This window comes from Pimephales promelas, chromosome 3, assembly GCF_988280905.1.
Source record: "Pimephales promelas chromosome 3, fPimPro1.hap1.1, whole genome shotgun sequence".
In the NCBI taxonomy this organism is placed as follows: Eukaryota; Metazoa; Chordata; class Actinopteri; order Cypriniformes; family Leuciscidae; genus Pimephales; species Pimephales promelas.
In genome coordinates, this window is record NC_142771.1 from 12,992,723 (window position 1) to 13,020,488 (window position 27,766).

At 39.0% G+C, this 27,766-nt stretch overlaps 1 protein-coding gene across 3 annotated transcripts in view; it reads right to left on the reverse strand.

Annotated features, from left to right (window-relative positions):
- Window positions 1-27,766, reverse strand: part of kcnt2b (potassium sodium-activated channel subfamily T member 2b) — a 96,163-nt gene that overhangs the window by 7,623 nt on the left and 60,774 nt on the right. For 2 of the 3 annotated variants that reach the window (XM_039687681.2, XM_039687682.2), the window contains exons 15-27: window positions 17,556-17,664; window positions 15,308-15,364; window positions 10,653-10,805; window positions 10,317-10,567; window positions 8,800-9,118; window positions 7,595-7,700; window positions 7,318-7,490; window positions 6,853-6,924; window positions 4,222-4,356; window positions 4,033-4,144; window positions 3,841-3,942; window positions 684-767; window positions 415-543 (exon numbers count right to left, since the gene is read on the reverse strand). In XM_039687681.2, coding sequence (XP_039543615.2) covers window positions 415-543; window positions 684-767; window positions 3,841-3,942; window positions 4,033-4,144; window positions 4,222-4,356; window positions 6,853-6,924; window positions 7,318-7,490; window positions 7,595-7,700; window positions 8,800-9,118; window positions 10,317-10,567; window positions 10,653-10,805; window positions 15,308-15,364; window positions 17,556-17,664 — 1,802 coding nt within the window. The remainder of the gene's footprint in view (window positions 1-414; window positions 544-683; window positions 768-3,840; window positions 3,943-4,032; window positions 4,145-4,221; window positions 4,357-6,852; window positions 6,925-7,317; window positions 7,491-7,594; window positions 7,701-8,799; window positions 9,119-10,316; window positions 10,568-10,652; window positions 10,806-15,307; window positions 15,365-17,555; window positions 17,665-27,766) is intronic. The other variant, XM_089128278.1, reaches the window with a different exon arrangement.

A 27,766-nucleotide genomic window follows, 5' to 3' on the forward strand; every position in this document is an offset into this window, starting at 1 on the left:
AGCGAATGATTTTTCTGGATTTTTTGATAAATAGAATGTTCAATGGACAGCATTTATTTGAAATAAAAACATTTAGTAACATTATAAATGTTCTGGAGCTTTTGACCAACATATATATATAAATCTTGGTTAGCCACACATTTTAAATGGTATCATAGTTTCCACAAAAATATGAAGTACAACTGTTTTCAACATTGATAATAATCAGAAATGTTTCTTGAGCATCAAATCATCATATTAGAACGATTTCTGAAGGATCATGTGACACTGAAGACTGGAGTAATGATGCTGAAAATACAGCTTTGATCACAGGAATAAATTACATTTGAAAGTATTTTCAAATAGAAAACATTTATTTTAAAGTTTAATAATATTTCCCAATATCTCTGTTTTTGCTGTACTGTCGTAATGTACCTCTGAGACAGGAAGTTTCTGTGCTTCGGTACGGTAGATGCCGATGGGAATGTCTCCAGTCGACGAGCACAGCTTCTGGTAAAGGCGGCCGTAAGTGCGGATCCACAAATCCTCCTCTGTGATCTTCATCTACAAGGAATATCAGGGCAGAATTAGTATTATCATCAATGTCCAAAAATTCATTATGACCACCATCATTTTTGGCATAATTATCCAGATATTACGTGATAGTCTCATTATGGATTGAGGGATGGGCCGCAGGCACTTACAGCACACAGGAAGCCAGATCCAGGCATGGAGTCCAGACCTAGCAGCAGTCGGGTGATGGAGATCATGTAGTCCTTCACAAAGGACTAAAACACACACACACAAATGATGAAATCAGACAAACTGACTCTGCAAATATGACAGTGTTTCAGTAGTCAGGGTAAAAGCCATAGTTAATACCATTTCGTTGATGCGAGGAACCACTTTTTTTGTGAGAATGGTAAGGAATTGAATGAATTTCAAGATTCAAGTTCATTAACGATTCTTTTACTCATGACGAACGTTTCTTTTGACTCATGAGTTTGAGACAGAATTGTAAGACTTTTTAACTGATTCATTCAAAGTCATTCTTTTGTTTTGGATTACACTGTTCTCATTGGATACATGCAACGTCGAGAGCAATGCAAACAAAAGACATACTGGTGTAATGGGTTTGTATATTTCCAGTCTTTCTGTCTCATCTCATCACATTCAATTTAGACTGTACACAAGTTCAACTAAAACATTGCATTTTCCGTGAAACTATTCGGAATCGGCTCAGAGACATCGTTTTGGGATTGTGTTATAGGATTGTGTTCCATCAAAATCTTGTTCAAGATCTTGTCAATTAAAAAAAAACATGAAATAATAAACAAGAAATAAAAAAATAAACTGTTCCTGAAACAAACTAAACAACTCAATGCACTTGTCTATAGTGTACAGTAGATACAGTGTGAAGGTGCAGTCACATCTGTTGTTGTTTACCTAATTTTCACAAGCAAAACGCAGTCATCAATGTGAAAGCTATGACCTAGCAGGTTTCGCAACGGGGTTAAAGTTTGTCTATGTCATGCTGACAAACAGAAAGGTGCTGGTTTGAAAGTGACTTCATACATCATACACTATTGACAACAGATAAAGGAACTTTTTTTTGCTGACAAAATGTGACCAATGTGACACACCTCAAATATAGTATCTGCCATGATTTACAGGGCATTTCCCCTTACAGTTATTTCATTGCTTCAGGTTCTCGAGTGGATTTATTGTTGGTCATAGTGGATGATAATGGCAAGTCTAAAGCTGCCTTTTCTCGAACACTCAAGTTCAAGTTACTTTATTTGTACCCGAAGGTAGATTTTGTTTGCAGTAGAGTCCTCATACACACATATGGAAAAACAAAAGAGCACACACATCACACCTCATTCAAATTTGTAAATGAAAAAAAATTTAATTTAAATCAAAAAATAACATTAAAACTTAAATTAAATTAAAAATAAAAAGTTCTTATCGGTCCAGAATAGATTAAAACATACATAAAAGCAATAAATAAAACACCTGTGCAAAGTATAGTTATGACTTAAGAACAAAACTGTTTTTGAACTTTGAACAAAACTGAACTTACGCCCAGAGAGCAGAAGCTGAATGGGAAGATTAAACCAAATATGCGCTGTAACTGTTTTGTATACAAGGTCTCCACATTGTCGCTGTGGCTCATCCATCAGCCTGCTAGACCACTTTACTATTTGGTTGAGTGAGTTTTTATTTTTCAAAGAGAGGTTCCCAAACCATTGCTGATTCAATGAAAGCGTGGTAAAAGAGAGTCATGATGGATTTGTCTAATAAAACCGACTCAGTTTTCTCAAACAGAACAGGCACTGATGCCCTTTTTTTTTTGCACACAACTTCACAGTTAGTTTCAAATGTGAGTTGAGTCTATTATTGTCCCCAGGTATTTATACGATTGCACTCAATACTAAATACATGTATTTACTTGGTAAAATGAATGATTGGGTAGCCTATCCACACAACAAAAGACTGAAATACATTGTAAAACAAAGCTAATCAACCAAAGTAATGTTTTAATAGTTATAAAACAATTAGTTTGGAATATCCACCCATTTTACAGAAATAGGTTTTAAAGAATATCATTTACTAGAAAAACATTGGGAATTCTCACCTCATGCTCACAGTTTTGATTAGAATTAGGGCTGTCAAACAATTAATCGCGATTAATCGCATCCAAAATAAAAGTTTGTGTTTACATAATATACGTGGGTGCACTGTGTATAATTATTTTCCATATATATATAAAATTACACACACATACATGTACTGTATATTTAGGGGAAAAAAAATATTTCTATGTAAAATATTTCTATTTATATATATATATATATAAATTATACATAAATCTATATACAGTAAATATATGGAAATATTTCTTACAAGCATGTGTGTGTATTAATATATTTAAAATAATTATACACAGTGCACCCACATTTATTATGTAAACACAAACTTTTATTTTGGATGCGATTAATCGCGATTAATCGTTTGACAGCCCTAATTAGAATACATCACAACTGATCAGGCAGTCGCATACTATCTAGCCGAAAAAGTTTTTGCGGAATTACACATACACATATGGCTCTATTGAAAATGAATGACTTTGGTCTGAAGTTCGTCAGGTGCTCTTCGTCTGTCGGTCAAATATATACATATATATATATATAATTTTTTTTTTCAATGAATTGAATGTACAAAATTTTTGTTTGATAATGTTTTTTTTATTTAACATTTTTTATTTTTAGGGTATTTTAAGGTACAAAATTATATTTACGTTGTATTTATAATCCATTTATGAACTTTTTGGGCATATTTCCAACTTAAACTGTGGTAAATCTTGAATGCTTTTACAGAACAGACTTGATCTATTCTCAAAGACAACACGTGACCGGTTAAAAAAGTGAACTTAAAAAATGTTACAGAATTTTAAGTTTATTGTTTTGAAAAATGCACAAAAGTACTATTTTACATTTTTATATGAAATATATATTTTCAAAAACAAGTTTTACTCAAAAACGGCACAAAAAACCTAAACAAGTTCCACATTTGAGCTTGATATATCAAAAAATTTACTCTCAGTAAGTTTTTGTTTGACCGCAGTACCAAAAGTTTTCACTAGATGAAATTTGTCCCCAATTCATAATCCAATACGGTCATTTTTGACCGCGAGGAACACAAGTGTGACTATTTTTTTCAGGCAGGACCATTTTTTTTTCTGTCATGGTTTTCCACAAAGAATGAACACCCCTTTATGGTCTAAACTATTTATTATTATTTTAATGAAAGACAGAAAAATACATCAATTCAGTCATGGGAGGATTACTTTATGGTTACCTGATACAGCAGAGTGTCTAACATACTGACACTAAACACCTTCCCAGCCGCAAACGGTAACCTGAACATGAACACCAGGTTAGAGCCCCTCTCTCTCTCTTTCTACAGCACAAAAGGAGCAAAAGAGGGGATATCAGCTTTTTTGGGGGATTCTTTAGAACGTATAAATATTGTATTGCATTTGTGTCTCACCTTTTCCAGCTTAGAAAGAGCTAGAGAATAGTGGTCTTTCACTTTGAACTGCATGAAGCGCATGTTGGCTGGGTGGGTGAGTTCGGTTATGATACTGAGAGCTGGAAAAAGCCTTTAGGAAACAGTGAGGAGAGAGCATTAGGTTCCCCAATGCCTCCAGCAGAAAGACACACATGTGGAAGGACCTACCTGAAGAGCGTCTGAACATTAACTATGGTCTTGGCATCAGCCATGTAATCCTCCTCAGCGATCATGGAGCTCTCTTTGTCCACCACAACCATGGTGTCAGCCAACGTCACGCCACATCGCAGAAGGCTATCCAAACTGCACACATAGTGTTCAGGGACAAGCTCAGTAAAAGTTTACGTGTACAGAATCGAAAGGAACCAAAGAACCCAAACTGATGATAGGTATTTTGGTTCAATTTAACTACTTAAAGCAGCATTATGTTATTTTTAAAATTTTGCTCTCGGGGTCCCCCTACAGTTGGGCAACAGTATTGTCTTCTACTACTGTCGTAAAATCTGCCATGGTTACACTAGCGTGCATTTGTTGACAAGCGATTCCCCGGAACTCTGCAGAATGAAGGAGTTCTCACATCTTGCGCAGACTCCAGTGTTGCGTGTGAAATGTCTTCATCCCAGGTACATTGGCATATATTTCAGCATGTCTTATGAATATAGTGTAATGGGCTTTTTTTTTTTTTTTCAAACGTCAAAAGATAGCTCACGTTTATAAGACAGCATCTTTATAGTAAATTTAGCCTATTGGCTACTGTTTTACATAATGGATATGCTAATTGAATTCAATGTTTGTTGGTAGATAATAGCCATGTCGATGTCAATATTATAATATTAAGCTACCATAGATGAATCTGCAAATTTGAAAAATCGATTTGCATTATAGCCTGAGGCAAGACACTTTCACAAGAAAAATAAGTAACAAACATGACTATCAACCAGCAGACATAGGATAGTTATCCTGACCAATTGTCCTATTGTAAGTCGATATACCATCTGGAAAAATATTATAAAGGTTGAAAAAAAAAACATAGTGCTGCTTTAATCTTCTAATAAACTTTACTTATTATGAACATAGTGTTACACAGTAAACCTATAGTCTTGTAGGCATTGTTAGTGAAAAGTAGTTAAAGCCATGTAATTAGGGATGGGACGGTATGAAAATTTCATATCACGATTATAGTGTCCAAAATAATCGTAATTATCAATATTATCACGGTTTTGTTAAAAATTTATGAAAGTGCTCAAAAAGAACTGATTTTTTTATGAACAAGTTTTATAATTGAAAATCAACAAACAACAAATAAAACAAGCCTCTCTATGCAGTTTTTTAAGCAAGATTCTATTCTATGGCATTTGCTTCTTTATAATGCCCGTCGTCAATAGCAACACATTATTACACAGCGCACGTCCATATCACAACGGACGCGCGCTCTTGTTTCATTCAAATACAAACTTGCCGTCTTGCATCTCCGGTTTTTGATTGTATTGCAAAAATGAAATCAGAGTTGATTTATTGCTTACAGAGTTTGATAATATTGGTGTGATAAATCTTGTCTGGACGATTGTTTTACAAAATGAATTCATAAACAGGTAAGATTTAAAACATTAGCTAATCTCATTATCAATTCAATATGTTCCCGTAATTATGTGGTAAAAATAAAATCGGTTTAATACGTGATGTATCTATACTTTACTATCCCTTAAAATATCACTCTTAATAATAGTCTTGTTTGAAGTTGTTCGTTCGTCTTTGGCTCAAATCCACTTGCTTCGAACTTTTCTTCGCGGAAGCTTCACGTCTATTTCAAGTGAGTGCCATAAAATGTTTCAACTCAAAACTCATTTCGTGCCCAATTGTTTCCCAGCCGTAGTTTTGGTATTAAGGTCAAAGTTAACTTGCCTTGAGTTCGGGTGATGATCACACAAGACGACTCAGCAGATTTGAAGTGTTTCTATTGTAGTGACTTTTTGTTCGGCAGACAGGGTGACCATCCTCGATCAAGTTTCCCTCAGGACTTTTGTAAAACCCAAAATATGACCACACCTCAGATTTGGTCCTCTTAAAAGGCTGAAAAATCTCCTGAGCACGGTCACTGCCTTCCACCATTCCTTCTCGAATAGTAATTTAAAAAAATATTGCGTGCTGCGCGCCTGCGTCAGACTGGCCGACAGGATTCAGTGAGTTATTAAAATCGCAATAATCAAACACGGTTTTAATGATAATTAAATTTTAAACGATAATACTAACCGTCAGTACATTTTATCACGGTTTATCGTAAAACCGGTTATCGTCCCATCCCTACATGTAATATAAAGTGTGACTGGTATTTTGATAAAGCTTTATTTGATGTCTGTACACAATGCATTATGAATTCGTAGAGATGAAGCCTGTAATTTCAAAAACTACAAAAAAAAAAAATCCCTGAATGAACGCTTTCCCTGAATGAATGACTCATTAAGAGACCTACTGATGGTAAATGATGTAAAATGCCCCTCACTAATGCACAGACCGACATTCTGCCTGGAACAAACACAGACAGCGGAGAGATATAAAGAGTGAAAAATGTCCCAGTGCTGCAGGACTCAAATTTGACAACCAGAACTAAATGTTCTACAATACACATGTTAATAGCTTATATATATATATATATATATATATATATATATATATATATAAGTTATAAGGTAATAGCTTATATACTGTATATGTATAATATATATATATATATATATATATATATATATATATATATATGTATATATATTATACATGTGCTTCAAGGAAAACTTCTCTTACTTGTCGATGGAGCCCACTGTGTAGTAGACCATAGGAAACCAGCAGATGGCCTCCAAGAAGTCTGCCTCGGGTCTAGCAAACACCACCGAGAGAAATGTTGAGAATCTGAGGTGATGCTTTGACAACAACAAGCAAACTGAATTACAGATGTCTCTGATGTCTCTTTCCAAGTATTTTACAAAAATGACCCAATTTCAATAAAAATCGCACCGCTTCGCCCTGCTCCAGGGTATCTAAATAATGAAATCCAGCCTGCAGCTGCTCCCCGGTGTTCATCCAATCATGAAAAAAACAAGAGTTTTATTACATTTGATTGAATTATAAGACGATGAATCTCCCCATGTTAGTTTTCTGTTACAGGAGAAACAATGATTATGTCATAATAAATACAGAAAGGCGACCAGCGCTGTGAAAAACAAAGGATGGATGAGTATTTCTCAGTGTTTCTGGTTTTAGGACACTCACACGTTCTCCAGTAGCAAAACAATGGGGTTGAGCTCCTTCCTGGGCCGGTAATACGCCCGCAGCGGAACTATGAAGTTGTAGAGGCCGTTTCCAGCACTTTCCGCGGACACGATGATCAGTTTGTTTTTAAAGCCGTACGAGCGAGCATCCTCGTAGGGCATATGATGACAAGCCTGAGAAAGCAATCTGCTGTTAGGATCGTGTGCTGAGAGCGGTGTGGCTATGTGCGTCTTTGAACTGCGTGACATAAAAGATTTGGAGAGAGGCAGACACTCACCTTATCAAGGCGCAGACAGCAAAATGGCATTTTCTCCTGAAGGAGGTGGCAGAGGGCAGGGGAGCTGCCGATGTATGGAGAGTTTAGTGGGTAGCCTTTAACCCATCTGTGTGAGAAATACAAGAGCACAGACATACAATCATCAACTCTACCATTCAAAACTTTTTAAAACAGTAGCTTTTTCCTATTTACGTAAATATATATTAAAATGTAATTTATTCTTGTAATGACAAAGCTGAATTTTTCAGCATCGTTATTCAGTCATGCTTGTCACAAAACAGTTGTTCGGCTTAAAGGAGTAGATCACTTTTAAAAAAAACGTTTGCTGATAATTTACTCACTCCCATGTCATCCAAGATGTCCATGTCATTCTTTCTTCAGTTGAAAAGCTTCAGTCAAAATTCTCCATATAATGGACTTCATTGGATACCAAACGGTTTAAGGTTCAAATGAGAGTTTCAGTGCAGCTTCAAAGGGCTTTAAACGACACCAGACGATGAATAAGGGTCTTATCTAGCGAAACGAACGCTCATTTAAAAAATAAATAAAAAAGTTTGAGTTATATAAGCACAAATGCTCGCCTTGCTCTGTTCTGTGATGAGCGTTCGTGACTCTCCTGTTCATCAAAATGAACAAATCTTTTTTCGAGTCATGACTCGAAGGGTCCTAGATAAGACCCTTATTCATTCAAGCTGCACTGAAACTCTCATTTGGACCTTGAACCGTTTGGTTCCCAATGAAGTCCATTATATGGAGAAAATCCTGTGATGTTTTCATCAAAAACCTTAATTTCTTTTCGACTGAAGAAAGAAAGACGTGGACATCTTGGATGACATGGGGGTGAGTAAATTATCAGCAAAAGTTTTTTTAAAAGTGAACTACTCCTTTAATATTGTTGTGGAAACCATGATGCATTTTATTTTATGGATTTTGCAATGAATAGAAAGTTCAAAAGAACCCCCTTTCTATCCTTTTATCTTTTCCATAATCTAATGTGTCCTTGTTGGGGAAAAAAAGTAATTTCAAATCTAAATATTTTTTTTGTGAGTATTTTAATAGCCACAAAAATATAATTCTGCTCAGTGGAGTGAATTGTACTTCATAACTCAATACTCAAGTATTATTTTAAGGAATTGTCACCTTTCCCAAGTATTATTGAAACTCTAGAATGGCCAAAACATGGTCTCGCGTGGCCTAATACTCACTCGCAGTGTGCTCCCCACCACTGGCCTTTCTGCTCTCCCCCCTCTTCCTCCTTCCCCTCCTCTCCTCCTTCATCCTCTGATTGGTCCCCCAGTAGGTCAAACGTAGGGTTGTGCACTCTGTCAACCACCTCCAGGACGGGGGCGATGCTGTGCCTCCTCTCCTCGGCTGAGCCACCCATGGCTGGCAGAGCTAGAGTGTTACATCCCCCCACTTCTGTCCTGGACCCGCTCCTGCTCACAGTCCCACTGCCCAGAGCCGGCGGGCCCGTGCCCTCGGGACTGCTGTCACTCGAGTCCTGCAGGTCTATGGCTACCGTGCCTGTTACAGTACGAAAGAGAGTACATGAAATCAAAATGAACTGAATTTGCTTTATTAAAGGGATGGTTCACCCAAAAATTAAAATGATGTCATCATTTACTCACTCTCAAGTTGTTCCAACTTGTATGAATTTCTTTCTTTTTTCTGCTGGACACAAAAGAAGATATTTTGAAGAATATTGGTTACCAAACATTTGATGGGCCCCATAGTATGGAAATACTATATATAATCAACTGTTTGGTAACCGACATTCTTCAAAATATCTTCTTTTGTGTTTAGCAGAAGAAAGAAAGCAATTCATAAAGGTTTGGAACAATTTGAGGGTGATAAAGTGAACCATCCCTTTAATGCACGTTTCTTGTCTTACAGTTCATGATTCATCAGTGCAATTATTCAGAATAAAAAAAAATGTATGTCGTTGTAATCTTTCATGAAAATGCAATAACTTGCTCATCTGAAAAATTATGGAAATTAGCAGATCGGCTCCATAAGTGTTGTTGAAAAATGGTTGAAATTAGCAGATCGGCTCCAATCCCTTAAAGCACCTTAGGAGGCCCAAGAGACGACAGATGATTCATGAGTTCCAGTGCTTTTCACTAGATGGAGATATTGCACTAAAATGATATATTTTGTTTGCAAAAAACCCCTAGTGAAATTTTAGTCAATTTGAGAAGCATGTTTTTCTTTTTCAGTCTACATCTCACATCACAGTAACGAACAAGAGTAGCTGAACGGTGAGCAGCACACAATACATGACATTATAATAAATAATGGTTTAATTCAAATCTTCACGAAGCTTTCATACAGCGAAAATTATTGCCTGATCACTATTATTAATCACGATAACCATGATCACGCTCAATTAAAATACAATACTATTACACAAAAATTTCTAACATAACATAATAAAAAATTATAATTACTACTACTACTAATAATAATAATAAGGTTCAAGTACTAAGACTTAAGTATTTTCATTTCATTCAAAATATTTAAAAAAATATATAATATTTAAAATATTATTCTTATCAGTTTTTTAATCCTGTGAAATATTTGTTAAGAAAAAATTAAAGGAAACCATTCACTTTGCTGTATGATTTCAGATTCAATTTGAATAAATTAATTATTAAAGTCATGAAAATCTTTTTAATTATTGTTATTCTCATTAATTGTCAAATATTTGAGTTGACAAACTGACCCATGCTGGCTATAATGCTGTGCACTGGTAGGCGAGTGAGCCCATGATAGATTGTCTGCGGGACCCCTCTGGAATCGCCCCCGGGGCCCCTCACAGGCTCTCTGTGGCCCCTGACAAAGGCTGAGTTCTCCTCTTTGGAGATGTTGATGTAAAAACAGGTGTCGGAGGCTCCCATGATGTGGCAGGGTCCAGGGTTCAAGAGGATATTGGCTGTGTCCATCCTGCGCACCCCGATCAGACACACCCCGTATCTGCCACAGCGGTTAACAGTGTTATTGTGTGCGTATAGTGGAAATAAAACAAACGGATTCACTGGAGCTTAATCCAGAGGCTTACTTTTTATGTGCGTGAAAGGAGGCAAAGGTGAAACTCTTTCCTTGATATTCTCCAAAAAACTTGCTCTCTTCCAGTCTGATGTGGTGCACTTCATTGGCCGCACAGCGCCTGTAGGTGCGCTGCCATTGGTCGACTGAGCCAGCAGCGCCTTCCCTTTGAGAGACAGAAAATCTTTTGAAAATGTTTTCACAATTTATTTCCAAAGATTTAAAGGATAGTTCACTCAAAATCTTAAATGTTATCATCGTTTATACCCTCATGTTGACTTTCTTTCGTCATTGAAACACAAAGGACGACATTTTTATGAAACCTGTGAAATTTTAGTTCCTCTGTTTAAAAAAAGTCCATTACACCACCATTTTGACACTCCAAAATGGTCATAAAGAGATGAATTGAGCAGTTTAATCCAAGTCTTGTGAATAGATACAATTACTTTATATGAAGAACATATTTAGGCTTTTGCTCACAGATAAACATAATCAACACACATTGTGGGGCACATCAAATTTAGCTTTTTGAAGCATCAACGTTTTGGGCAAATGGACTGTCAATGGAGGGACAGAAATCATCTCAGGTTACGCATGTAACGATGGTTCCCTGAGAAGAGGAACGAGACACTGGCTAGGGGTGGGAATTGGCAACAATGTGACGATTCGATAGTATCGCGATATTTGGGCCACGATTCAATATTAGTGCGATACTCGATATATTGCGATACAAGCAATATATTGCGATTCATGTTCCCCATATTATTCAAAGACATCACAAAAAATGAGCAAAATAAGACTGCTCAACTCACTTTAATTAAATGTCACATTGAATTCTGTAAACATTATCTTCTACACATTAACTGAAGTGCTCAAAAAACTTGTTCTTGAAAATTCAGGACACAGGACAGGATGTAATTATTCTCTGAATAGGAGACCTCTCACATGAGCTCCAGGCTTGCTGCGATAGTTGGTGTTACGTGTTCAGTCGCAACACCGGTTTCATCACTTGCCCGTACTTGGCGCCCGTGTATCGATACAGTATTGCCACAGAAAATATCATACTACTACTATAGTACTACTATACTGTATCGATTGTGTCCCCCACCCCTGGCTCAAATGGTTGGAACCATACTTAAAAAGAGATTCCTTAAAGAGAATATGGCCAAAGCCAAATCACATTAACCCTGGCCTACTATGCATAATGACTCAAAGGCGAGGGGAGTACTACTGCGCTAAGCCATATACGCTAAACAAAGCTCAAAGAGCAGACTCTCAAGGCTCTCTAAACTGAGAGGAGGCCTAACCATACTCTAAGCCAGAGACAGTCTTACCAAAGAGCAATACAGCTTGACAATACTGTATGTGCGGAGACCTGAGAAGCGGAGGCCTCAGTAGGATGACTTTCTAGAACGAGACGAGGCCTAACAACACTCAGCCCTAAAGACAGTAACCAAGCAGGCTTTACAAAGAGGCTACAGCGTTATTGCTACTGTCAGTAAGAAGTTCCAGGAGTGGAGGCCTCTTCAAAATGACCCTCTAAAATGAGAGGAGGCCTAATAACACTCTATGCCACAGACATCTCATCCAAAAGGTTCCTAAATAGCCATCATACTGATAACACTGTTTGTGCGGACCTCTGAAGAAACGACTCTCTAAAACAAGAGGAGGCCTAACGACCCTCAACCCTAATGATAGTTAACCAAGGAGGCTCCCCAAGAGCCTACAACTCCAGGTCTACTGTCTGTACAGAGCTCTGAGAGCAGAGGCCTCAGCAAAATGACCCTCTAGAATGAGAGGAGGCCTAACGACCCTCAACCCTAAAGACAGTTAACCAAGGAGGCTCCCCAAGAGCCTACAACTCCAGGTCTACTGTCTGTGCGGAGCCTCTGAGAGCAGAGGCCTCAGCAGAATGACTCTCTAGAATGTGAGGAGGCCTAACGACTCTCAACCCTAAAGACAGTTAACCAAGGAGGCTCCCCAAGAGCCTACAACTCCAGGTCTACTGTCTGTGCGGAGCCTCTGAGAGCAGAGGCCTCAGCAGAATGACCCTCTAGAATGAGAGGAGGCCTAACGACCCTCAACCCTAAAGACAGTTAACCAAGGAGGCTCCACAAGAGCCTACAACTCCAGGTCTACTGTCTGTATGGAGCTCTGAGAGCAGAGGCCTCAGCAAAATGACCCTCTAGAATGAGAGGAGGCCTAACGACCCTCAACCCTAAAGACAGTTAACCAAGGAGGCTCCACAAGAGCCTACAACTCCAGGTCTACTGTCTGTATGGAGCTCTGAGAGCAGAGGCCTCAGCAAAATGACCCTCTAGAATGAGAGGAGGCCTAACGACCCTCAACCCTAAAGACAGTTAACCAAGGAGGCTCCCCAAGAGCCTACAACTCCAGGTCTACTGTCTGTATGGAGCTCTGAGAGCAGAGGCCTCAGCAAAATGACCCTCTAGAATGAGAGGAGGCCTAACGACCCTCAACCCTAAAGACAGTTAACCAAGGAGGCTCCCCAAGAGCCTACAACTCCAGGTCTACTGTCTGCATGGAGCTCTGAGAACAGAGGCCTCAGCAGAATGACTCTCTAGAATGAGAGGAGGCCTAACGACCCTCAACCCTAAAGACAGTTAACCAAGGAGGCTCCCCAAGAGCCTACAACTCCAGGTCTACTGTCTGTATGGAGCTCTGAGAACAGAGGCCTCAGCAGAATGACTCTCTAGAATGAGAGGAGGCCTAACGACTCTCAACCCTAAAGACAGTTAACCAAGGAGGGTCCCCAAGAGCCTACAACTCCAGGTCTACTGTCTGTACAGAGCTCTGAGAGCAGAGGCCTCAGCAAAATTACTCTCCAAAACAAGAGGAGTCCTAACGACACCCTGCACACCAAAAGACAGTTCCATCAAAGAAGTTACAAAGAACCAATGATAATAATGTCTCTACGTAGCTCTGGCGAGCAGAGGCCTCGGCAGAATGACTCTCTAGAATGAGAGGAGGCCTAACAACACTCAACCCATAAGACCCTTAAGACTCCCATGGAGTCTCCAGTACTACTGTCTGAACTAAGCTCTAAGAGCGGAGGACTCAGCAACACAACTCTCTAAAACGAGAGGAATCCCAACTAAACTCTATGCCAGAAATCGTCACACTAAAGAGGCTTCCAGAGCCATACTTACTAAAGATACTGTCTAAGCAGAGCTCTACAGAGCGGAGGCCTAGCAAAACGACTCTTTCAAACGAAACTCAACCTTAAGACTGTACAGACTTTCCAGTTTAACTGTCTGTTAATAGCGGAAACCTCAGCAAAAATGTCTCTCTTTAAAGAGAGGAGGTCTAACTACAATCTACACTGAAGTACTTCTACTAAGGAGTCTAAGGAGTAAAACAAATCTTGAAAAACTACGATGTGGAGCTCTGGGGAGCAGGGGCCTTAACAGAACAACTCTCTAAAATGAGAGGAAGCCTATAGGAAGTCTATACAAAGCTCTGGGGAGTGGGGGCCAAACAAGACGACTCTCAAAACAAGAGGAAGACAAGCAACAACCCTCCCTGAGACTAATATCTATGTGTAGCTCTAAGGGCAGAGCTCTCAACGGTATGACTCTCAGTCTATAGCGAGGAGACCTAACAACACTCAACCTAAAAACAAGTATGTCCAGGAGGCTGTAGAAATCATTGCATGATTAACATCCCGCAACATCAGCATCCCGGAAGACTCATGTAGGAAACCTAGTAAATTACGGCCGTTTCAGACCGCAAGCACGAGTGGTGCGTAAGCATCGCTTTTCGGTGTGCATGTTAATCAATGAGTGCATACACTCACACCGGGAGCAGAAGCGTCGCATGAGCAGCATTAAAGCGGGGGTTTTGGCGCCGAGTCTATTTTTGCTGCGCTGCTCACGCTCAATTAAAGCACATTTTTGATGGACAAAATAAATATGATTTCACTCAAAAAGTTCCTAAAATGCACTAGTGTTTTTTAACAAGAACTGGAGTAGTCTATGTCAGAAAAGCCTAGAAAATTGTTATCGGTGCATCTCTATATAATCTTTCTGATTGGTATCAAACACAATCACATAATCTGATGATCACCTAGATGTTTTATTTATTTATTTATTTCTACATTTGCCGTAGTATTGTTGATGGGTTCAATAACACATCCCGCAAAAGGGGGGCCTTGGCCAGAACCTAGTGGTATTTGGGGGGCCTTGTCATGGAAAAGTTTGGGAAGCCCTGCTCTAGAGGACACAGTGCGAGTTCTGACTGGAAAGGGAACTCTCAGGTTTCATTAAAAATATCTTAATTTGTCTTTTGAAGATGAACAAACGTATTTTGGAATGACATGAGGGTGAGAAAATGATGACAGAATTTAATATTTTATATTTTTGAGTGAACTCTTTGACATGTCCTTAAAATGTTTCCACAGCCTGCAGTCAGCTTGGGAAAAAACGATCTTACAGATGGGCAGAGAATATAAAAATTGCTTGATGTGTGTTTGACATCCCTGCGAATGGCTGAGAAGATGTAGGGAAGGTGAGAGCCAGAGGGAGTGGGGGAGTGTTAAGATGGAGGAGGTGAAGAAACAAGGATGAATGACGCAGAGGTAAATTCACAGTTTATGGGATCTTTGCCGCTATGTGTATGGGTCAATATTTTACAGTCGGTGGGTCTGACCTGTTGAGCGGCTGGAAGGCACCCGCTCGCTGCTTGAAGGCCTCTGAAGATGCTGTTCTGATAATAAAAAAATGAAACCGTTAAACAGAACTTCTCACTAATGCACAGAGATCTGTGATGCAGCACAAGCACATCATCTACAGGGCATTGTGTTCTATTTCAGGCATGTTTGAGTAAATATATTCACATCTATACTATATCAAAAGTGCCACCAATGTCTTTTTATAGAGAACCAGACGGAGAAAGTTTTATTTATGTATTACCCTCAAAAATACATATTACAGATAAAAAAGGTACACAAATGTGGTTGGTCACTTGCAATGTTAGTCAAAAGATCTCTTCCTGTCTAAAGGTGCTATTACATTAGCGAAATTTTGCAGGCGTAAATAGTGTAGCGATGTGCAGACCATTTTGGAAAACAGCGATGATGTGTTTTGTGGGTGGAGCCTACCTGGTGCCAGTTAAGTGACAGTTCTGCAGTAAAAGTTTTTGGAAGCCACATTATATAAAAAGATAATTGCAAGATAGTTGCGACTTTTTTACTCAGAATGTTTTGCAATTGTGAGTTATAAAATCTGATTTGTGAGATATAAATGTTATAGGTTTAAATAGCATTTCATGCTATAACTGTAGGGCCAATATATTATGCCCTCTATGAACTGGATATGAGTGTATTATGGAAATTTATTATTTATATCAAATTGATGCTTTAAAGGGGCCATAAACTGCACTATTTTATGATTTTATAATGTTTCCAGGGGTGCACTTATAATGTTAGTATGATTTATACATCGAAAATGGTCATCATTTAGAAATTAAAGGCATTTTTCCTACCCTGATTTTAGCTCTCTGTTTGAAGGGGCGTGTCTGCTGTGACTTCAGTGTAAACGCCCACTGCTGTGATTATCGCATTATATTTAGATCCATATCATTATATTTGGATCGTGGCATGAAAGGTTGCAGTAATGAGCATTGTGTTAGGGTCAATTTTGTTATTTACATACTACTTGTCATTTACGAAACACTGGGCGGGGCTTTACTGCTAATGATGTAGAAGTACACTGTAAAAAATATTGATGGTTTAACTTAAAAAAGTAAGTAACCTGGTTGCCTTAAAATTTGAAGTTCATTGAACTGGAAAAAGTGAGTTAATACAATGAAGGAGATTAATTTAACCGTCAGAAACTCAAAATTATATGTTATCTGAACTAAATAAATTATTTAAGTTGATTTGACAAAAGAAAAAATGTTGTGATTACTACACTGTAAAAAAAAATATTGTTGGTTTAACTTAAAATTTTAAGGCAACCCAGGTTACTTACTTTTTTAAGTTGATTGAACTGGAAAAAGTGAGTTAATACAATGAAGTAGATTTATTTAACCATCAGAAACTCAAAATAATAAGTTATCTCAACTAAATAAATTATTATAAAGTTGATTTGAAGAAAATATGTTGTGATAACAAATCTTGAAAATATTTTTTTGCAGTGTAGGCATTAATCTTGTAAAGGCCGTCTTTCACAGATCCATGATGTCTTAAATAGATCATTCCAAAACGAGTCGTTCTCTGAGCATGGTTTTAATAAGGGCTGTTTTTGGACTAAAAAGGAAGTATTCGACGACGATGGTATAGACGGTATTCTATAAAAATGATTTTTTTTTTTTATATTCCAAAAGGCACAATACTTTTGTTGCATTATTCCATGGATTTTGACCATTTCCCCCCACTACTGCAGTGATGCAAGTGTGACATCTACTACCTAATGGTCTATAATATCATAGCAATGTATAAAGAAGACACTTTAAAAAACCAAGCAGATTTCTGTTGTTCAGTGCAGCAAATTCTCATGACCAACTTGAAAATGAGCGAAATCTGTGTGGGGTAATCTTTCACCCTCACGTGAAACTCCAATCGCACAGATTCCTATTCAAATGACTGGATTTCGCCAGTGATATCGACACCTTAAATGGGCCCATTAACTTCCATAGTATGCAAAAAAAATACTATGGAAGTCTTGAACTGTTTAATTACCAACATTCTTCAAAATATCTTCTTTTGTATTCAGTAGAAGAAAGAAATTAAAACCGGTTTAGAACAACTTGAGGGTGAGTAAATGATGACAGAATTTTCCTTTTATGTGAACTCTCCCTTTAAGTTCATAATCTACAATCTGATTAGATTTAATTCTGTAGTCAAAATCCTGGCTATCAGAAGTGAGTGAGTAAAAGATGGACGATTTATACTCACTGTCCTCTTGAGGAGTGAATTAACAAGGTGATCAGCGTGGAGGTGGCAGGACACACACAGTTGAGGGCCAACATGGCATACTTAAACTCTTCTTCACAAACCACATGGTCTGCAAAATAAGAACACAGGAGAAATATGAATTATTAAAATGGTGTTAATGAATGCATTTTCATTATGAAGGAATGTTCAACATAATCAAACCTAAACTGACATTGTATTGATTATCAGAGAAAAGAATACAAAGTTCAGTCATGAAACTCTAGATGGCGCAGGCTGATAAGTCCTTTACTCCCCTAGTGACAAAAACTATACCAAAATTTATTTCAAATACATTTATTTCATACTAAGCATACTAAAAATAAATTAACATGTATATCAATTGAGACGTCCTGATATTAATACTAAATATAGGCATTTCGGATTGATCAAACCGACATTTGAGATAATGTGATGCAATTCGTCTGCTGGTTAGTCCAATTATCCAATCACAGCCACTGTTGAGGTAAAGTCATGTGAGTTTGTTTGTTGTCAAAGGATTTACTCGGTAATTGCGTTTCCATCGTTGTTTATTTTCGTTTCTTCTTATCGGATAAAAAATCTCAACCTCAACTGAACGAATACATTTTTTATGTGCATTTCTAGAATGTATGCGCATCTCGGCTTTTCCATCCAGTGTTTTTATTGGATATCCCAAAATGCGGATACTTTAAAAAAAAAAAAAAAACGTGATGCAATTTTTTCACGATTCTTTGACGTATAGAAAGTTCAAAAGAACAGCATTTATTTGAAACTGAAAACTTTTGAAACACTGTCACTTTTGATCAATTTAAAGTGTCCTATGGAAATTTCCATGACAAATCAAACTGTTCTAATATCCGACCCTACTAATATAGCATGCAGAAAGGCAATCCCGCCTGAAACATTAATTGAAACCATCATCCCTCCAGATTAGTATTGCTAATCCATTTGCACATCTCAGATCCCTGCATTTGATTTTCGAGACACATTTCACAGGGGTCAACGCCTCTCGATGCCATTAGCAGAGTGTGAAATAAGGCGACTCCTGAGTCCTTTAACTCCCATGCTCAAAACAGCGGCCCTCTAAAACACCATCAACACAGATGAGTGAGCACACATCAGGTTAAGACCTCCACTGCCATTAAATGCCAGCAAAAGTACCAGAAAAACACACAGAAAGAGCTTCGAAACAACTGGGGGCAAAAGAGGATGTTTTTGAAAACTTAAGTGTACATAAAGTAATAATGCGTTCATCCGGAGGAAAAATACCAGGCACTGCATTAATGACTGTGTCATGGATGGAGTGCAATTTTCATGAGGCTTGGTAGCGGTGAGTGAAAACACATTTACTAATTTTGCTAATTAGGGAAAGTAGTCAATACAATCGCATTAGCATTGAGGAAAACATTGACTCCGGTGTACCTCGGATTCAGTAAAAAGAAGTCCTGTATGTAATTTGTTTTGAGAGTGTCTTTTTTTCCCTTATATTTTATCTTCTGTCCAAGCCATTGAATTTAATTAAATAGTGAATGGTATAAAATTAGCCAAAATATACGACTGGGTGGATTTATTAGGGTGAATGAGTTAACGGAGTAAGGTCGGAATTTATTATTTTGCTCTAGTACAATGTTATGTTTTCTCTTAGAGTGGATTTGAGGAATTGCAAATTAGAGTTTAGAGTTGCAAAAAAAATGCGAAATGTGTGCTGCCAGAAAAAAACCTGCACACAGCTTAGATTTTACTGACATCTAGTCAAACACGCCACTCGCCTAAGGATAGAAGAATGCTCCAATTGTTTGAATAACCCAAGTCAATTCAGAGAAATGCGTAGGCAAAGGCATGAAGAAAGATTGAAGGTACAATTATGAAATGAGGAGAATCAGGAGAGTACACTGAAAAAAAAGAGTAAAATTTACTTAATTTTTCCTTGGCAAGTTGCACTATTTTTGAAAGTAAATTTCACACGCATATTTTTAAATAAATTTCACATAAATAGAATTAAGTAAACTTTACTTAACTAAGTTAAGTGAAAGTTAGAAAAGAAAATAAGTCATTTTAACTTTGTAAATAAAAGATTGAGTAATATCTATTTTGTTGATACCCATTTCTACATTGAACAATATAAACAGGAATAAAAAACACACTTCTTATGTATATACTTTACTTAGAAACTTTTAAGTAAATACATGCTTTGTGGAAGATACACACCCAGTGAACGCAGCGACCTTGGTAGACAATACAAAATGATGGTAACATTTGATTTGATGGATTTGGTGTTTGAATATGTCATTTTGAGTAGAAAATGAACTCACAAAATGGCAAGTTACTAATCCTAGCAACAAAAGCAACGATAAAACGGTGTAAATACAGCTGGGGAAAAGTACATGTCAGGTGGGGAAAACGAATAAATTATCAGGTAACAAGAAGGGCAGGGCTAGACAATAGACAGGAGAGACAGTCTATTAGACAATAGACATGTTTCACACCAAACATTACAAAAACACATTGCCAGTAAAACAAATCACAAGCCATGTGCTCACAAATAGGAAACATGAACACTCATAAGCAACGTGTTCACACAAAACATGACAACACGAAAGCACACAGCCATGCTACACAGCACAGCACAAGACAAAACACGACATGAAAGCACGTGGCCGATGTAAACACAAACCGTGTGCTACACAGAACACAACAACACCCGCAGACAGACGAGCGTTCGATTCGAGCGAACTCGAAACCGCAAGCTCACTCATAACAGAATACAAACACGAAATACAAAAACTAGACCGAAGTGCTGGGATCCAAACACCACGCCCTGCACATGAAACGAGGAAGGCACACAGACAAGACAAAACAAGAGTGTCAGGGCTCTGTCACAAAACCAAGAAATAGACTAGACAGAAGTGACAAAACCCTGACAACAATAAAACTGATTCTGATTTTAGTTGTTAAAAGGTTAACTTAAGTTTAAACCAAATAGAGGGAACAAAAAACGTCCCTGAAACAGAGACGTGGTGTGTCGAAATGCTGACACTAGGGGTCACTCTTGGGAGCCTCAAACACCTCGGACGTCTTCAGAAAAGGCCAATGGAACTTGAGTGTAAAATTGGGATACTTAGCCACACCTCTGGACATACAGGTATTTTAGGCGGTGATACCTTTTTTCAGATCCATAGAGCATCGTTCAAAGGGCACACTGTAAAAAATAAACCGTAAATTTGACGGTAAAAAAACGGCAGCTGTGGTTGCCAGAACTTTACCGTTAAAAATACGGTAGGAACGTTAATGGTTTTACAGACTTAACTTAAAATTTACAGTAATTAACCGTGTTTTATTTTCTGATAAAATGTGGATTTACCAACTTATTGATGAATTGATATCTGTTTTAGACAATTGTAATACACTGACAACCAACAATCATCACAGCAGTGATGAGTTACATGAGCAATCACAGCTCATCACAAGTGAACACTTGTATAAAGCAATACTTATGTAGAGAAGCTGCACAATGTCATTCACACAAACATTAAGCACCATCATGGTAACACACATGAAATAAAAAAAAAATGCAATAAACATTAATTTCACAACATCAAATGTAACATAAAACCCTAATGTACATTACTGATTAAAAAAAAAACCCAATAAAACCATAGTTATTTCAACAAAAATACATAAAATGTGAAGTGTCACAGGGAATTGTGGAAATGTCAATTTACGGTTTTTCACTGTAAATTATACAATGAGTTGTTCTTTTTCACGTTCAAAAACTATACATTTAACGGTATTTTACTGTAAAATTATATCACAGTTATTTACTGTGTATAGTACGGAAACTTTCTGTTTACCAATTAACAGTTTTGCACTTTAGCATTTTTACAGTCTTTTACCATTAAAATCAACAGAGGTGGAAGTAACGAATTACAACTACTCAGATTACTGTAATTAAGTAGTTTTTTCGTGTACTTGTACTTTTATGAGTACATTTTTTAGTCTGTAATTTTCCTTGTACTTGAGTACAAATTAAGTTAAGTAATGTACTTCACTACTTTAAAAATCCCATTAATTACAAAGTACTTGTACAATTTGAATTCAACAATTATTCAAATCTTTGACCAGCATTTGGGTATCCAATGGAAATAACTGATCGTGGGCGGGCCAATAAAAACCCTTGTATTTGGAGCGGGAAAAAAGCCCGGTTCCTGGAGAGCTATATTCGTCCTCACACGTCCTTCAGTTTGTATTTTAGTGTTATCAAAGAACTTTGCCCTAATGGACATGGACATTAGAGACACTGAATTCATTGAAAATTCGGAAGAAATACCAGATGACGAGTACCCATGACCCCACATGGAGGAGTTGTTCTTATACAGAGGAAGGAAAGGAGACGTTTTATAGAAACTTTGTTTCTGCAGTGATATGTGATCGTTCAGTTGTTTTTGTTTTTAAAGTTGGGTAGACCTCACGATAATTTGACTAAAAACATCACTTGAAACATGAGCTTCAGCGTTACTCAGGTGACAAGCACATACCGTAATAAAGATTTAGCATTGTAAGCTTATTTATTTTGCATTATAATTCATTAATAATAATAATCATATTAGACCATTTTTATAACTTGGTTTCCATAAAAGTAAATAAATATCACAGGCTAAAAGTAATTAGTAATTAGTACTTGAGTAGTTTTTGAGAGGGGTACTTTGTACTTTTACTTAAGTACATTTTTAACACCAGTACTTTTGCTTGTAATCGAGTATTATTTTAGCAACTACTTGTACTTGTACTTGAGTACAAATTTTCAGTACTCTTTCCACCTCTGAAAATCAAGGTTATTTTTTTACAGTGCAGACATGAGCGCTACATGTTTTTTTAAAAAAACATTCATTAATCCCGTTTACGGTGCATGTTCTCTAGACTCCTCAGTCGCTATAGAAACAAAGATGCTAACATGCAATCACGCGCCAATTAACTTCTCTAATCCTTTTTGGGATATTTATTTCATTATAATTACTATTCGCATTATCCACACTGCAAAATCCTTATTTGTTTATTCAACTGTCGGTCTATTTAAAATACAGGACAAATCGCGTCCATTATTGATTTGATACGGGACACATTATTTTACTTTTAAATATGGGACCATTCCGTATTTTTTGGGACTGGTGGCAACCCTAGTCAGAGGTGTTTGGGGATACCAAGAATGACCCCCTAATGTCGGCATTTCGACGTGACAACGGAAGTGACCTACATTAAGGGGACTGAAAGAAAATCCCATTCTGTTAGTTCCTCCCGAAGCAAAACACCGTTGTGTACAGGTAAGAAAGCTGTTGCAATATTGTTCTGTTTTTACCAATATGCTGTTTAGAGAGTAGATATTTTCAGTGATAAACCTACTCTTACAACAACTGTTCTGTTAATAACCCTCTGTCGGTCCGACTGTAGTTTTAATGAAATCCCCAGAGCTGGATTTTGCATCATCCGGCAGACATTTGCTGACAAATAAATGTGAATTTCTTAGTCCAAGGTGACATGAAAAAGAGTAAAACACTGTCCATTTACATATGCCACCGACATCGTAACAATATAAAGCAGGTCAAACAAATTACAAACTTACAACTAAAGGGTTAGTTCACCCAAAAATGAAAATTCTGTCAGTATTTACTCACCCTCATGTTGTTCCAACCCCGTAAGACCTTCGTTCATCTTCGGAACACAAATTAAGATATTTAAGATATTAAGATCGCTCCTGCATACAGTCCATAGGCTTCTTGAGGGACTGGCTCTTGCTGTCCCCGAAAAGTCATTAAAGACATCGTTAAAATAGTCCAAGTGACTACAGGGGCTCAATCTAAAGTTTATCAAATGACGAGAACACTTTTGTGCGCAAAAAAACAAAAAAAATAACAACTTTATTTCAACTATTCGTTTATTTCTCCCTCTGCGCGAGTCAGGTTACTAGTTTAATAGCGTAAGCTTCTGTTATTGTACGTCACACGCATCACACACACATGACCAGCGTCGGCCAATAGTGAGCCTACGTGTGACGTAGCTCTACGCAATCACACTACGTTAACTGACTTACAGAGAAGGAGAAGAAGGAAGTGAATAGTTGAAATAAAGTCGTTATTTTTGTTGTTTTTTTGCACACAAAAGTGTTCTCGTCGTTTGATAAACTTCAGATTGAGCCCCTGTAGTCACTTGGACTATTTTAACGATGTCTTTAATGACTTTTCGGGGACAGCAAGAGCCAGTCCCTCAAGAAGCCTATGGACTGTATGCAGGAGCGATCTTAATATCTTAAATATCTTAATTTGTGTTCCGAAGATGAACGAAGGTCTTACGGGGTTGGAACAACATGAGGGTGAGTAAATACTGACAGAATTTTCATTTTTGGGTGAACTAACCCTTTAATCTGGATTGTACTTTGTCTGATATAAATTTCAAACAATATCTTTTTATTTCTGTCACTGTAACTTCATGAATAAATAACTAATTACACCTTGTTTTTTTAATTATTCTCCATGTCAGGCTAGACTACTGAAGGCAACACTTGAAAATGCACATTCACTCATGAAGATCAAATGGTGAATTAAAGACCTGGGTTCCTCTTCATGCAGGCCCTTTCTGTTCGACCACTTCATCTCCTCTTTCACTAACTCCCTCATTTACAGCAGCCTCAGAAAGCACACACTGACCTCGGCTAAAGAGGGGACGCAACACAACAGGCTAGAGTACTGTCATAATTGTGTTTCTAGATTCCTTTTTTCTCCAAAGCTGCTGCTTTTGCAGTATAGCAGTGAGAGACTGTGCTCATTCTGTGAACCCCAGCAAGACGGCAACAACAGTGCCACTTCACTGCCATTAGCAATAATTAAAGCAGCATGCTGGTTATGTTTATGAATGACCTGGCTCTTGATATAGCTACTCATAACACTGTGAAGAACTGGAAGAGATAAAGCGGCCAGTTGCTATTTCCAAACATGCCCACGGAGAGGAAAATAAAATCAATTAACGCAGCAAAAGTCTAACAAAACAAACAGCGGTCCAGAAGTCCCGGAATAACCATGCGAGATCAGGCTGCATGTGAACGAAACACCTCTGTGAGCTTCTGTTACATTGATGTGAACATTAAGGTGCGATTAAGCTATTTGTAGAGCTGAAGTCAAGTCTACAGCCATTCTCATTTATGCCACCCACTCAGCCACTTAATGCCTATATTCCAAGCAGTGTCATAACATGTCTGCCACGCATAGAAAAACTGCATTTTGATGCGTTCTGCCGAACTGTCAAGAAGTAAACCACCAAGACGCCATGCCGCCCACAGGGTATAACCACCTCTGACTGATAGGAAACGTAAGTAAATATATCACAAGTGTCATTTTAACGATAACTCTCAATAATAGATGCACATTCTTATTCATAATCCAACATGTTGCACATATAATAGAAGCAGATAAGTGTGCCCAATATTTTTATGGCATCCTGTCTGTGGTCTGCCAAGACGCCTTCATATTTTAATTTTCAGAATAATATTAAATAACTTGACAATCCAAATTTTTATTTGAAAGTAGGTAAAAAAAAAAATCAATATTTTTACATTTGTAGTATTAATATATGACTAGATTTGAGCCCTTTTTTATACATACCCTTGAGAAAAAGAAGTGTGCTTTTTTTCAGGGGGCTATAGATCCTTAGCACCCCCTGTATCTTCAGTGCCCCCAGAAGATACAGGGGTGCTGAGGATACAGGGGGCGCTATAGATAAAGGGGAGGTATAGATACAGGGGCGCTAGACATACAGGGGAGTTATAGATACAGGAGGCGCTGGAGATACAGGGGACACTGAAGATGCAGGGGGCGCTATAGATACAGACAGCCCTAAAAATAGAGGGGGTTCTGAAGATAGAGGGGGAGCTATAGATACAGGGAGCGTTAGAAATACAGGGGCCCTAGAGATACAGGGGCGCTAGAGATAAAGGGGGCGCTGAAGATACAGGGGGAGCTAGAGATACAGGGGGCGCTGAAGATACACAGGGCACTATAGATACAGGGGGCGCTAGAGATACACGGGGCACAATAAATACAGGGGGCGCTAGAGATACAGATGCAGGGGGTGCTAGAGATAAAGGGGGCGCTAGAGATACAGATACACGGGGCACTATAGATAGAGGGGGCGCTGAAGATACACGGGGCACTATAAATACAGGGGGTGCTAGAGATACAGGGGGTGCTAGAGATACAGGGGGTGCTAGAGATACAGGGGGCGATGAATATTGAAGATACACGGGGCACTATAGATACAAGGGGTGCTAAATATACAGGGGGTGCTAAAGATACAGATACAAGGGGTGCTAGAGATACAGGGGGCGCTAGAGATACAGGGGGCGCTGAAGATACACGGGGCACTATAGATACAGGGGGCGCTAGAGATACAGGGGGAGCTATAGATACAGGGAGCGCAAGAAATATAGGGGCCCTAGAGATACAGGGGCGCTAGAGATAAAGGGGGCGCTGAAGATACAGGGGGTGCTAGAGATACAGGGGGAGCTAGAGATACAGGGGGTGCTGAAGATACACGGGGCACTATAGATACAGGGGGCGCTGAAGATACACGGGGCACTATAGATACAGGGGGCGCTAGAGATACAGATACAGGGGGCACTATAGATACAGGGGGCGCTGAAGATACACGGGGGACTATAAATACAGGGGGTGCTAGAGATACAGATACAGGGGGTGCTAGAGATACAGATACGCGGGGCACTATAGATACAGGGGGCGCTGAAGATACACGGGGCACTATAAATACAGGGGGTGCTAGAGATACAGATACAGGGGGCGCTAGAGATACAGATACACGGGGCACTATAGATACAGGGGGCGCTGAATACACCTGGGGCACTATAAATACAGGGGGTGCTAGAGATACAGGGGGCGCTGAAGATACAGGGGGCACTATAAATACAGGGGGTGCTAGAGATACAGGGGGTGCTAGAGATACAGATACAGGGGGTGCTAGAGATACAGATACAAGGGGTGCTAGAGATACAGTGGGCGCTAGAGATACAGGGGGTGCTAGAGATACAGATACAAGGGGTGCTAGAGATACAGGGAGCGCTAGAGATACAGGGGGAGCTATAGATACAGGGGGCGCTGAAGATACACGGGGCACTATAGATACAGGGGGCGCTAGAGATACAGGGGGAGCTAGAGATACAGATACAAGGGGTGCTAGAGATACAGGGGGCGCTGAAGATACACAGGGCACTATAGATACAGGGGGCGCTAAAGATACAGGGGGTAGCTGAAGATACAGGGGCGCTAGAGATACAGGGGTGCTAGAGATACAGGGGGCGCTAGAGATACAGGGGGAGCTAGAGATACAGATACAAGGGGTGCTAGAGATACAGGGGGCGCTGAAGATACACAGGGCACTATAGATACAGGGGGCGCTAAAGATACAGGGGGTAGCTGAAGATACAGGGGCGCTAGAGATACAGGGGTGCTAGAGATACAGGGGGCGCTAGAGATACAGGGGGTGCTAGAGATACAGGGGTGCTAGAGATACAGGGGGCGCTAGAGATACAGGGGGTGCTAGAGATACAGATACAAGGGGCGCTAGAGATACAGGGGGTGCTAGAGATACAGATACAAGGGGTGCTAGAGATACAGGGGGCACTGAAGATACACAGGGCACTATAGATACAGGGGGCGCTAAAGATACAGGGGGTAGCTGAAGATACAGGGGCGCTAGAGATACAGGGGCCCTAGAGATACAGGGGCGCTAGAGATAAAGGGGGCGCTGAAGATACAGGGGTGCTAGAGATACAGGGGGAGCTAGAGATACAGAGGGCGCTGAAGATAGAGGGGGTGCTAGAGATGCAGGGGGAGCTAGAGATACAGGGGGCGCTGAAGATACACGGGGAACTATAGATACAGGGGGCGCTGAAGATACACGAGGCACTATAAATACAGGGGGCGCTAGAGATACAGATACACGGGGCACTATAGATACAGGGGGCGCTAGAGATACAGATACACGGGGCACTATAGATACAGGGGGCGCTGAAGATACACGGGGCACTATAAATACAGGGGGTGCTAGAGATACAGATACAGGGGGTGCTAGAGATACAGGGGGCGCTAGAGATACAGGGTGCGCTGTAGATACAGGGGGCACTGAAGATACAG